This window comes from Scylla paramamosain, chromosome 2 (genome assembly GCF_035594125.1).
Source record: "Scylla paramamosain isolate STU-SP2022 chromosome 2, ASM3559412v1, whole genome shotgun sequence".
NCBI lineage: Eukaryota > Metazoa > Arthropoda > Malacostraca > Decapoda > Portunidae > Scylla > Scylla paramamosain.
The window spans coordinates 43,350-57,500 of NC_087152.1; the positions used below are offsets into that span (position 1 = coordinate 43,350).

General features: G+C 40.3%; 1 protein-coding gene and 1 long non-coding RNA gene across 15 annotated transcripts in view; one reads left to right on the top strand and one right to left on the bottom strand.

Moving 5' to 3' along the window:
• LOC135107605 (uncharacterized) overlaps positions 1-10,294 on the bottom strand; it is a 53,230-nt gene extending 42,936 nt beyond the window's left edge. For 3 of the 14 annotated variants that reach the window (XR_010271856.1, XR_010271860.1, XR_010271857.1), the window contains exons 1-5: positions 9,765-10,294; positions 5,473-5,634; positions 4,887-5,033; positions 2,377-2,538; positions 1,792-1,938 (exon numbers count right to left, since the gene is read on the bottom strand). Coding sequence is in view for 1 of the 14 variants with exons in the window: in XM_064017642.1 (XP_063873712.1) it covers positions 1,930-1,938; positions 2,377-2,538; positions 4,887-5,018 (303 nt within the window). In the remaining 13 variants the exon portion in view is untranslated. The other 11 variants (XR_010271852.1, XR_010271855.1, XR_010271854.1 and 8 more) reach the window with 8 other exon arrangements.
• A 3,619-nt stretch (positions 10,295-13,913) lies between these two features.
• LOC135107634 (uncharacterized) overlaps positions 13,914-14,151 on the top strand; it is a 12,955-nt gene continuing 12,717 nt past the window's right edge. The window contains exon 1 of the long non-coding RNA XR_010271870.1: positions 13,914-14,151. This exon is cut by the window's right edge and continues 2,036 nt beyond it. This is a non-coding gene — a long non-coding RNA (uncharacterized LOC135107634).

Genomic DNA, 14,151 nt, shown 5'->3' on the forward strand with positions numbered 1-14,151 from the left:
CTCTCACTCTGCCTCCTCTTGTTACCACCCATTCACGCTCATTTTGATTCCTACCAGCCATTCTTATCGCCCACACAACTTGCAATCCACTCCTGTCTGTCATTCACGTGCATCTCTTCCTCCATTTGCTTCCACTTTCATTCCACAGGTACACCTTCCTTGCTATTCTTGCATCATCCATTCTGTCAAGCCTAATCTTGTACCTAAGTGTGGCTTTTGTGAGTCTTTCCCTAAAGGTGCGCCATCTGATGTCACCTCTCAAGGCTTCAACTGCTGTGCCCCTCGGTGGACTCAGTGCCATCCTTGCTACTCTATTCTGGCCCACTTCTAACTTATCAATTTCACTTTCATTCCATGCAATCACATCCATAGCATACATTATACATGGCACAGCCACACTCTTCCACACTTCTCTCAACACATCATACTTACTTGCTCTCATCCTTGCCGCGCTTCCCAGTCGACCTACCCACTGGTTTAGCATACTTATCTTTTCATTCTTTGCCTTTGCACACCCACTAGGACTCATCCACATCCCTGAGTACTTGTATTCTTGCACCTGTCTCAACTCATTCTCTCCAAGTCTCCATACCACATTACTTTCATCCTCTGATCTATTCACAATCATTACCTTGCTTTTCTCACTGCTAAACCTTACTCCAAAGTCTTTACCATAGCCATCCACTACATCCAACAAACTTTGAAGCTCATCTGCTGATTCACTCATAACAACTACACACACACACACACACACACACACACACACACACACACACACACACACACACACACACTAGACAGACAGATAATTGGATAGATAGACTGATAGATGAATATAGATAAATAGATAGAAAGATACAATAGATAAATGCATGGACAGATAGATACAGATAGATAGATAGATAGACTGATAAACAGGTGTGTGTGTGTAAGAGCTCAGACCTCATGGTGACTGATCTTTGGGTAGGACTGAGGCCAATGACACACCACCCACCGGGACAGTGAGGTCACAACACCTCGGGTTACATCCTGTACCTCGTTGCTGCTAGGTGAACAGGGGCTACACATTAAGAGGCTTGTCCATCTGCCTCACCGTGCCCGGCATTCGAACCCGGGCCTTGTTGGTTGTGAGCCGAGCGTGCTAACCACTACACTACATGATGTGTAAGTGTGTGTGTGTGTTCTGTGTGTGTGTGTTCTGTGTGTAGTGATGCAGCTGGGAAGGTCGTCTTATGACAATTATTGATGAATAAAGGTAAAGGATGTGTGTCTAATACTTCTCTTTGTGTGTGTGTGTGTGTGTGTGTGTTTGTGTGTATACATAACACACACACATACACACACACATAAAAAAGTATTAATGACATGTGCATCCATTACCTTCATTTGTCAATAATTATCATAAGGCAACCTTCTCAGCCGCATCAGCACACACACACACACACACACACACACACACACACACACACACACACACACACACACACACAGAAATTATATTAGAAATTATTAGAAATTAGATAAGTTACCAGTGACGAGCCTAGGTGACGCCATGTATGTGAGCAACGCATGTTTTTAAGCATCTGGAGCAAAGTGGTTAAAGGAAAACTTTTTGACTTGAAATGTAATTAGATTGATCACTTATTTTTCTGGCTGACATTGCTTTTGGAAGGTGGCACTTAAGATATGTGAATGCTGTATCTAGATATAAACAAACATTCACAAATACTCATTCCATTATGTCTTTGTCATTAGGCCCTCAAATAAACAACAAATTAAGTGAGAAGTTACCATTTCCCTTCCTGGCTTGCGCTCCAGTTGCTCTGAGTTGTAGCAGCAGTGACGTGTGGCACCCAGGATGAAGGTGGTCTGCAGGGTGGTCTGTGTCAGGGGGATGATGGCAGACAACAGCAGCAGCACCATGACAGCTCAAGCATCCTGTTGAAATTATCACTTTTTAAATGGTGAAAGGTGAAGGAAAAGCTGTCTCCATGGAATGTGGAAGTACACAACAACAACTCTCAAAGATTTCTTGCAATAATAAGTCATCATTCATTGTATCCTTTCTTGTTGGCCACAAGATTATCATACAAATTTTCCATAGACATCTGCAAATTGGTATCTCTAGCTGTTATTAAATATGATATTAAGTTTGATGAATGTATTTATTTCATTTTACATGAAAGTTGTTGATTGCAAAAAAAAATAATAACCAAAATATATTTTGACTTTTACTTTACAATGCCTTAACTGTTTGCTTTTAAAAATTTATGTAGATTTATTTTCTCATTTTAAGACTTAAAGTCTAGACAACTAACTGGCCTTAAATTTTTGTGATATACAAATGAAGTAAGAAAGAGAGCACATTTCACTAACACTCAAGGTGAAGTGTCCACCAATGATGGTGAAGGAGGTACACATGTAAACTCCAGTCTGACCAATGACCAACACAATTTGTCCACCTGCATGTCTCCATCGGGCACAAACTCCACCTCCCGCATCTGTGTCATGCCCACCACCACCGTCACCGTGGCAACACTGAAAAGTGGAATCTTATCATTCACACTGTTACAAAAAATATACTCCAATATATATATATATATATATATATATACTTACTATTCCCAACGTTAAAAATTCTTTAGCTAATCTTACTTTGATATTTTGCATCCAATATTAACTACAATTTTTTCCTATGACATTTTCCAACTACATTTAAAGCCTTTCACTGTGAAACAAAACAATTAGCAGCATCAGAAGCAATGCATGCAGTCTCCTTTATAACCATCTACAAGATGTAAAGTTGGCATTGAAAAAGAATACATTTTTGCAATTTCTTCCCAGTTCTAAGACTGGATGTGGCTGTAGAACGAATAAAGATGTCTTGAGAGTGACTGGATAATTAAAATCCCCATAATTATGCAATTATTAACGCAACAAATGTCCGCAATGAGGTCATAAAGTTTTTTTGTCCGTAGCAGGTGACTGGACTAGAGGATGATAGACGAGACCTAATGTTATTTTACAAGATTTATTTTCTAACTGGATGAAAGTGAAGTCTATATTAGCAATGGTTGGGGTTGGCTGTAAATGAGGACCAAGATTACCTTCCCTATGCTAATGTGTTAGTTTTCATATTTATTGAGAGAGAGAGAGAGAGAGAGAGAGAGAGAGAGAGAGAGAGAGAGAGAGAGAGAGAGAGAGAGAGAGAGAGAGAGAGAGAGAGAGAGAGAGAGAGAGAGAGAGAGAGAGAGAGAGAGAGAGAGAGAGAGAGATTGATTTCCATGTGAGAGTGTGGTTTTTAAGTATGCTATAGAGGACACACTTATTCATTGACTACAGCCCACAAACTTGCAATGTCCCCATAGCATAGTTACAGACAACATCCTCTCATATATAAGTTGGTGTCAATCTTTCTGTGATGTACTCCAGCCCAGAGACCCACAGCAGCATTAAGAGTGGAGAGAGAGAGAGAGAGAGAAGAGAAGACACACAGAATGGATGAATAGAGATGCTGTGGTTTGTAAAAATATGGTGTAAGGTCTGTTGGCTATGGTGGGAATGGTTTTCCAATCATTCCTCTCTTGCACAACCATTTTGCTTCATAAACAGGCATCTCTCTTTCATCTTCCCACCAAACACTGTTATTCCACCTTATATTTATGTATTTGCATGCTTATCTTCTCAAATTGTTCCCCTTCCATTCTCTCCACATGTCCAACTCTCTCCTCCTTTCTGTGGTTGATCACTCACTCCGCTGTTCCTCCACATTCATGACTATATATGATGCACATGTGCTTTATAATCAATCAAATGTTTCACGTAGATGATGTTTTCATTCACACACAGTTCCCCTTCCTCCCTGTTTCATTCATTGCCCTCTCTCTCTCTCTCTCTCTCTCTCTCTCTCTCTCTCTCTCTCTCTGTGTGTGTGTGTGTGTGTGTGTGTGTGTGTGTGTGTGTGTGTGTGTGTGTGTGTGTGTGTAAGAGCTCAGAGCTCATGGTGACTGATCTTTGGGTAGGACTGAGGCCAATGACACACCACACACTGGGGCAGCGAAGTCACATCACCTCGGGTTACATCCTGTACCTAGTTGCTGCTAGGTGAACAGGGGCTACACATTAAGAGGCTTGTCCATCTGCTTCACCGTGCCCGGCATTCGAACCCGGGCCTTGTTGGTTGTGAGCCGAGCGTGCTAACCACTACACTACATGATGTGTAAGTGTGTGTGTGTGTTCTGTGTGTGTGTGTTCTGTGTGTGTGTGTGTGTGTGTGTGTGTGTGTGTGTGTGTAGTGATGCAGCTGGGAAGGTCGTCTTATGGCAATTATTGATGAATGAAGGTAAAGGATGCGTGTCTATTACTTCTCTTTGTGCGTTTGTGTGTGTGTGTTTGTGTTTGTGTGTATACATAACACACACACATACACACACACATAAAAAAGTATTAATGACATGTGCATCCATTACCTTCATTTGTCAATAATTATCATAAGGCAACCTTCTCAGCCGCATCAGCACACACACACACACACACACACACACACACACACACACACACACACACACACACACACACACACACAGAAATTATATTAGAAATTATTATAAATTAGATAAGTTACCAGTGACGAGCCTAGGTGACGCCATGTATGTGAGCAACGCATGTTTTTAAGCATCTGGAGCAAAGTGGTTAAAGGAAAACTTTTTGACTTGAAATGTAATTAGATTGATCACTTATTTTTCTGGCTGACATTGCTTTTGGAAGGTGGCACTTAAGATATGTGAATGGTGTATCTAGATATAAACAAACATTCACAAATACTCATTCCATTATGTCTTTGTCATTAGGCCCTCAAATAAACAACAAATTAAGTGAGAAGTTACCATTTCCCTTCCTGGTTTGCGCTCCAGTTGCTCTGAGTTGTAGCAGCAGTGACGTGTGGCACCCAGGATGAAGGTGGTCTGCAGGGTGGTCTGTGTCAGGTGGATGATGGCAGACAACAGCAGCAGCACCATGACAGCTCAAGCATCCTGTTGAAATTATCACTTTTTAAATGCTGAAAAGTGAAGGAAAAACCTGTCTCCATGGAATGTGGAAGTACACAACAACAACTTTGAAAGATTTCTTACAATAATAAGTCATCATTCATTGTATCCTTTTTTGTTGGCCACAAGATTATCATACAAATTTTCCATAGACATCTGCAAATTGGTACCTCTAGCTGTTATTAAATATGATATTAAGTTTGATGAATGTATTGATTTCATTATACATGAAAGTTGTTGATTGCAAAAAAAAATAATAACCAAAATATATTTTGACTTTTACTTTACAATGCCTTAACTGTTTGCTTTTAAAAAAATATGTAGATTTATTTTCTCATTTTAAGACTTAAAGTCTAGACAACTAGTTGGTCTTAAATTTTTCTGATATACAAATAAACTAACAAACACAGCACATTTCACTAACACTCATGGTGAAGTGTCCACCAATGATGGTGAAGGAGGTATACATGTAAACTCCAGTCTGACCAATGAGCAACAGAATTTGTCCAGCTGCATGTCTCCATCGGGCACAAACTCCACCTCCCGCATCTGTATCATGCCCACCACCGCCGTCACCGTGGCAACACTGAAAAGTGGAATCTTATCATTCACAGTTACAAAAAATATACTCCCATATATATATATATATATATATATATATATATATATATATATATATATATATATATATATATATGGATTACTATTCCCAACGTTAAAAATTCTTTAGCTAATCTTACTTTGATATTTTGCATCCAATATTAACTACAATTTTTTCCTATGACATTTTCCAACTACACTTCACCTAATCTAACTTAACCTCACCTCCTCTCATCTAACCTACTCATTCCTCACCTAATCTAACTTAACTTCTTCACTTATGCTAGTTTAACCTAATGCAACCTTTGCTAACTCAATTACCTTAACTAACCTAATTAATCTGCTATAACTTAACATGATCTAACGTAACCTATGTCATCCAAATCTTACTTTAATCTAATCTAATCTAACCTATGCAAGTTAATGTAAATTCATCTAATATAACCTAAACTATGCTAGTCTAACCTATCCTTAACTTACCTAACCTAACACACTATCTTAACCTAACCTCACCTCATCTTTTACACAGCCAAACCTTACTTAACCTTACAATCTAACACACTTCAACTTACGTGGCCTAACCTAACATCACCTATTCTTAACTAACCTCACCTAAACCTTACCGACACTAACTTAAAACCTACCTATGCTTACATCACTTCTATATCCTCATCCTCCTTCTCTTCCTCTTCCCTAACACAGTGACTCAGCGAAGCCGTCAAGAAAACACGTAATTTCTGAATACTATCTTTAAGAGCTCCACCCAGTCAGCCCTCTTCCTCCTCCTCCTCTTTCCTGACCCCCATCCTCCCTTCTTTACTCACGTGTCTCTCCCTCCCTACACACACACACACACACACACACACACACATACACACAGAGCGGGTCTCACAATGGTAATACACACATACATACGGACACTGACCCACCACACACACCCAGTCACCCACACCCACCCACATACATGTACACACGGACGCACACAGCCTGTCACCCTTACGTTAAACAGATTACACCCTTCTTCTCCCTGTCACTCATCCATCACACATACCCAGTCTCTCTCTCATCTTCTACTCTGTTACTTAACCAGTTACCGGTCCCAGCCTACTCCCAGTCCCCCTAGCCGGCCGGTTACTCTCTCATTAGGAGCATGACCCTAAAAGAATAAGTGACATGGGGCGGCGGTCAGAGAGAGGTAGCCTGGTCTGCCTACGCGAATCGAAAGCGTTTGTTTGGGTACGGTTTAAAGGGACGAAGGTTTAAAGGGACAGTCTCTGCGTGCGTGTGTTTGGTGAAATGCTGAATACTCACGCCTGGTTCGTCATATAGCCACATGGACAGGCACAGATCACTCCTCCACGACACACACATAAACAAACACACAAAAACACTAACTAGTAACTGTACCTTTAGTTTCGTCTGCTGTCAAAATATTCCTCCATTACTAATGTAACCCACATTCCCTAGTGGTATACTTTCCTCGGAACACCCATATTTTTAAGAGCTTTTTATCCACCATATAAGTCTCGGTTAACTCTCATCTTGGCTGGAAATTAAACTATATTGTATCAGTGTGGCCATCTTGAGGTCCCGGATGAAATGGCGAGCTGGGATTGGCTATTCACGACCCGTTGTCATGGTGATGGTGGATGCCATTCACTTGACAGCTCATATTTTCTCGCTATTGAAAGGAGTTTATTAGAGCGTAACTGAAGCGTGTAAAGGCATGATTCCGCACTATACTATTAAGATATTGTATTTCTGAAGTGTTCCTAGGCTTAACCCCTAAAGGACCGCGCGGGGTAAGTATATCAGTCCCGCTAGGGCGGGGGATATGGGGAAAAACGTGCAAAATAGCTTATCTTTGCATGCTCAGTACGCCTAACCTACAATAAACGAGTGAAAGAAAACAATACTTACCCCACAATCAACTCCTCCTCTTTTGAATGGTACCAACCAGAAGTTTCTAGGTGCCATGGTTACGGAGATATGACGAGTTGATTGAGGTGGTGTTGCGGTGAAAGTGAGGGGGCGCGTCCGATCAGTGATGGTGGCTCTGGCTTAGTAACGCAGAAAACGGGATCTATGACCTTTTTTACCCTAATTGTACTGGGGCCTGGTGTACTAGGCCCTGCAACAGGTTCAGGTTGGGCTGATTGCTGGGCTGGTTGCTCTGGTTTTGGCGGTGACAGCACTTCATCATCGGTGGTGGCTGTGGTGGTGCTGGTGCCCCTGTCTCCTGCATCATCAGACCCCAGCACATCACTGTCCTCACTCTCAATAATCGTGGAGACAGTGATTTCTAACTCCTGTTCAATGCCACTTATACTTAGAGGCCTCCTAGCTGACGTGGAGGGCCTAGAGTGGATGGATGGAGTGGAAGTAAATACGCGCGGGGGCGAGTGCACCAAATCGGACGAGGCGGAATCACTTCCATGATGACCAGCCATGACGAAGGCTAGCGGGGAACTGACAACCCTTCCCATCCTAGTCTTAATCAGTGTTGCCATACACTTGGCTAGAAAATCGGGCGGAAAAACGCATAATTTGGCGTTATTTACAGAGACGTCGATCGACGTCCCCGGTCCTTTGAGCCCAAAACGTCGATCGACGTCCCCGGTTCTTTAGGGGTTAATAAGCTTGGATAAGGAGTATAACACAATTTAGATGGTGTGAAGAGCGGATGTTTTCGCGCGAAATTCAAACAATTCCAGCCTCTGATATGATTACGTATTAGACTTAAGATATTGTAGTAAGAAAGTATCTGTGGGGTTAATAAGCTTGGGTAAAGAGTATAGGGGAATTTAAAGGACGTTTAAGAGACGGAGTGTGAGGAGAAGGTGTGTCAGCGCGATTCAAGTAATTCAAACCTGTCTGAGTTGATTCCACAGAAGACTCTTAAGATATTATATTGCTGAGGTGTTCCTAGGGTTATTAAGATTGGGTAAAGAGTATAAGGGAATTTAAAGAGTGGATAAGGGAGGGAGTGGAGCGATTTGATGTCATACAGACCAAAGCCAGGTTACAGAGGGGTTTTATCTTGTAAAGGGGACGGTTCGGTTTTCTTGACCGACACAGGGAGAGGAGTGAAGGTCCTTTCTCACTGTTCCCTATATAAGACACCATACACTCTAGAACACCAGGTCAGAAATCAAGAAACACGTGCTATTACAATATAGGTGAAGCTTAAGGACACGTCAGTAATTCAGCAACAGACGATATTTCACAACTGCTCCACAAAACTTCTCGCAACGCAACCGGAATGTTTTAGCATGTTGTTCTTGTTCTGCTGTAGTTAAATGAATTACAGAATAAACAGGGAAGATAGATGTTTTCTTTTTTACCCAGAAACATAAAAACGTACATAATTTCTACTAGAACCTGATAAAAATTAAGAAAGATAAGACGCCAGATCGTTTGAGGATACGAGTTTCTCTTCTGTTATATAAAAATTACAGAACAAACAAGAATAGATGGATTTTTGTGCTAGTCATGAAAATGCCTTTGAAAACTTAAATAACAGACCAGAACATGATAAAAGTTCAGATAAGACGCGGGAAGATATGATAACACGGATTCCTGTTGTGTAATAAGTTGAATTACATAAGAAACACGTAGAGCTGGATTATTTTTTTCCTAGTCACGAAAATACCTCTGAAAACCTAAATAGATCTCTAGAAATTTATAAAAGTTAAAATAAGACGCTGGACCATTTGGTAACACGAATTTCTGCTCTGTACTAAACTGCATTACAAAACAAAAACAGTAGCTACTGTCAGTTGCCTCAGACACCCGAGTTTATGTGAGGAAAAGAAGATGAGGTTTAGAAGAGGAGAGGTGGTGTTGTACAGATTTAAAATTAGATCTTAGACCGCGAATGTTGCACAAGTTAATGAAGAAAAAGTTGAGGGGGTGTCAAGACACTTAGGGTCGTCGACAGAAAGGCAGACAGACCTGGGGACATTTATGGTCCCCTCCCCAGATGTTGACAGGTGAAGAATGAATGGGTCTCTCTCTCTCTCTCTCTCTCTGTCTGTCTCGTCATAATTATATTTCCTGTTCCGGTGTGGTTTTGAATTATCAATTACCACTGGACACTGTTCATTAGTATCTTACCTTTATATAATAGGTAAAGTCACTCTTGGTGAGTTTCTGTGGTTTTCAGGTGAATGTCAAAGGTGAACGTATAAAAATAGGTATATTTAGATATATGTACAGAGTTCTGGAGAAGGGTGTGGCGCGTACGGGACAACGGATGTCCTCTGCGTGATACAGCGTTACACCCTGGCAAGAGACTGCCGGAGCCGGCACAAGGGACGCTTAGCGCCTTCAAAAAGTGCTGACATTAGAAATAGGGGCGGGTTGACCGCACTCACAGTACATGAATATATTCATAATTATTACTCTCTAATTACATAAATAAGGCAAAGGAAAAGCTACTTATAGCTAAGAGTAATACATGCCAAAATACATTAGAGAGAGATTAACTATGCAGAATACTTAGATACTGTAATGTAGGTGCTACCGATTACTTATCGATGGCAATAAAAGGAGTATGGAAAGTTCCATGGTGTGTGTGTGACGTAGGGTGGCGTGATCATATCCGCCCCACCCTTATGCGCCAACACCCACTATTTACACTTATGCATATATGTATACATACACTTATATTGCTAATCAGGCAAGACATGATAAATACAATACATATTATTATTAATTATGTGACACCGTTACATTCCCACTATCTCAATATTCCTCCATAGTTTAAATTCCTCCATCTCTTTTTGTCACCCTGGACTTGTCTCTCAGTACCTCTATTTTACCTAATATATCTAATTGGTAGCCATAATTTCTTGGTGTGTAGGTTATATTAAGTTTGTATCTTCAGTATCCCTCCATGTATAATCTTTAGATATCGTTATCTCTAAGTATTGCTGTGAAATTCCATAGTTTTTCATAATCTTGTTTCTGGAAATATACATTTTGTCATATCTCGATTATCATAATGGATTGTTTTTCGTAATTGAATTTATAATATTTATTCAATTAAGCTTATTTGTATATTTATTTATTTATTCGTTTATTTGTTTATTATATATTTCCCTGATATTTTTTTTTCTCTCTCGTCACAATAGATAGCATACGCGTGCAAAAATATATATTACTTTAATTTTTCATCTATTTCCTCGCACCCTCTGTGAAAACCCTCTGTGGTATGCTCATAAACTTGTGACCTTCGTGGCATCTCGCGGGGTCCTCTCTTTGATCCTCTTATATTACTGCTAGACCATTCTTTTCTCCTATTCAACATTTGAATTTCCAAAGACAAAATATGCTATTATCCAGGAAATAATGATGAAATAGAGATATCTTTAGTAAACAGCCAAAATAAGGAGTTTCAATTTATAGTAAAAAGTTTCAGATATCTTATAAGAGTGCTCTATAAATACTTGGATCCTCTTATACTGTGCATTCTGTCATCTATTGTTCTTGACGTCACATGGTTTTCTCTCAGGTCTAAGTGAATGTTTTCGTACCAGTGGGTTTTCTTATTTCATCGTTCAATGTAAATGTTTTGGTACAAATAAATTAGTATATGGTGTTTATTTTCTTGAGATTTTGATCTAGTTACATGCACAATAATTCAATAAACAAGATGTATTCGTTTGAGGCAGTAGACTTGATGTACCGCGGTGAGATATTATTTGTCTTTTATATAAACACACCAAACTGTGTTAAAATATTACGAAAATCAGCAAAATCCTTGTTTTTCGTTCAAAATTTAGGTTCAGAGGCCACTGATAGACAATGTAGCTTTGAATAGATATCTTAGGCAAACCTGTGTTTTTCTGTTGATTTATTCTGTTTCTGTATTGCAAAACTTTTGCAAACATTGACTCCATTTGTTTTGTATATTGGTAAACTAAACAAGATGCAAACGGTCCAAACCTAACGCAACACAGTGCATGCCTTGATATCGTCGCTAATACTACAACATTTACAATTTATAACCAGAAACAAGGTTTTCCACAGACTGGTAGATATAATTAGATACACATTTAATCGTTGCACAATACTTTGGCAACACAAAGATAGAAATACTTTTATTGCTAAGGAATCTATACAAAAAGATATATTTCTCGTGATGTAATGCATTTAACGGTTTTACCCCCCCAAATCACCTCCCTATCACCTCCCCGTCCTCTGACTCCTCCCCATCTCCTCATTTACCCCCCTCCCCACCAAACCCAAAGGGACCCAACCCACCCCTTCCAGTTTTTAGGGGGGACTTCGCTTTGCGGAAATAAATTTTGCCAATATCTCTTCCGTGTGTCGAGGAACTTTGACAAAATCTGGATAAATATTTGGGCATTGATAATTTCTAAATATTCATTGTGTTTGAGCAGCGAAATGATCGTGAAATGAAGTGAAATATTACGCAAATCTCGTTCAGAATGCTGGAAATTGTCACATTCAGAGCATTTCGTGACTTTGCAGGGTAAATATGCAAGATACGCTGTGGATTAGTGATTGCACATGGGTAATGCAATGGTGGCCACGTCTTCCCACCTGAACAACACCATTGCAGGGTCCTGTGCACGTGATGACAGCGTGGAGCGACATTAACACGTTCACGGCAGCCACACCCGACCAATAACCGTCTCTTGAAGTATTTCCAGTTATTTCATTCTTAGTAACTGATAAACCTATGGATTACACCCACTCACTGCCTTCCCAGGATGATTATTCAGTTGCTCTCTCTAAACTGAGCGCGGAGCGGCCGGCGGGGCAGGCCGAGGCAGCTTCCCAGCAGCTGCCCAGTGCGCCGCGGGCCGCCGTGGTCCTCTCCACTCTACACCTCTGCCTTACATGTCATGCTGGCTGGTGGTGACTGTTCTGCTCCATCCCACTAAATATCAGCTGGTGTAGGATGTCTATGTATATGTATATGGCGAACTGGCAACTGTGGGACCAGCGGCGCCCGTGAGTCGCGCCGCGAGTCCAGTGTTGCCAGATTGGGCTACTAATCGCAAATTGGGCTACTTTCTGATGTGCTGCGCTACTAAATTTTGACGTCTGCGACTTGCGACTTTTTGGGCTACTTTGGAATGTGGTTGGGTTAATATATATGCTTTCGTCATAAAGTAGGTACACGTATTTTCTCTCAAAGATATCACTTAGATATTTTTGTCATCTAATTAAAGAATAAGTTTCCGATCTTTGTATATACCTCTGGGCAAAGTCATCGAAATTAACGAATATTTATAATGCCTATAAACTCTTTAGTCTTTTGATCCACATACATTAGCATTACTGATTAAAAAAATGAGTAATGAATGGTTGGCAACTTGGCTGCCGCAGTCCGCCAGGCGCGAGGTATTATACGTGTCTAGTACTGTCTACTTCACGTCTCCACGACAGTATACGGTAGCTTCCTTCGAATTCCGCTGCGAACACATCACACTCACTCCTTTGTATACCACACGTGTCTTTATTCTTTCTTCTACACCCATACCAAGATTGTGTGTTTGTGTCTTGTCTTCAGTTAAAAAAAGTTCTCGCTAGCTACTGCAGAAAAAGGAGGAGGAAGAGATAGTGTCTGTGTGTGAATAACTGAGGGATAGCAAGTGGGAGAATAAGAACAGTGAAGAATAAAAAGACACGTAAACCAGCACAACACGGAGGACAAACAAATGAGGAAGAGGTAGTGAGTCTGTGTGTGAATGAATAACTGGGGCATACCAAGTGAAGAAGACGAAGGAGGAGGAGGAGCAAGAAAAATAATTAAAGAGTTTGTGTGTGTGGGTAACTGTGACATAAGATGTGAACAAGAACTGTGCATAAGGCAAACCAGTGGAACATAACAAAACTAAAGACTCATAAGAAGACGATGAAGTAGAAGGAGTTTGAGTGTGTGTGGGTAACAGTGACATAAGACGTGAACAAGAACAGTAAATGAGGCAAACCATTGGAACATTACAAAACTAAAGACTCATAAGAAGTAGGAGGAGAAAGGAAAATTAATTATTGAGTGTGTGTGGATAACTGTGGCATTAATAAAATAATAAGAACATTAAAATATAACAATAGTGAAATAATACAACAAACAAACAAAAGACAAAAAATAACAATAAGAAACAGAAAGAAAAAGAAGAAGGTAGTGAGAATCTGTGTGAATAACCGTACACAGAAGAAGAAAGAAAACGAAGAAAGAAAGAAAAGAGAAAACAACAGAAAGAAAAACGAAGAAAACAAGATAAAAAAAAAAAAAAAAAGATAAAGGAGAAGAAAGTACAACAAGATAAAGAAAGAACAAAAATAAAACGAAGGAGAAGGAAGGACGGAAGGAAGGACAAAAAGACGAAGGAAAGAAGAAAGGACACAAACCAATTCTCAACACCCACCACCACCACTAAAATTTCCGCACCCTCAGTCACTGACCAACAGTTGTGAGACGTACTGCTCATAGTTGCTGTCCATTATTAGCGTGGTACATAGACTG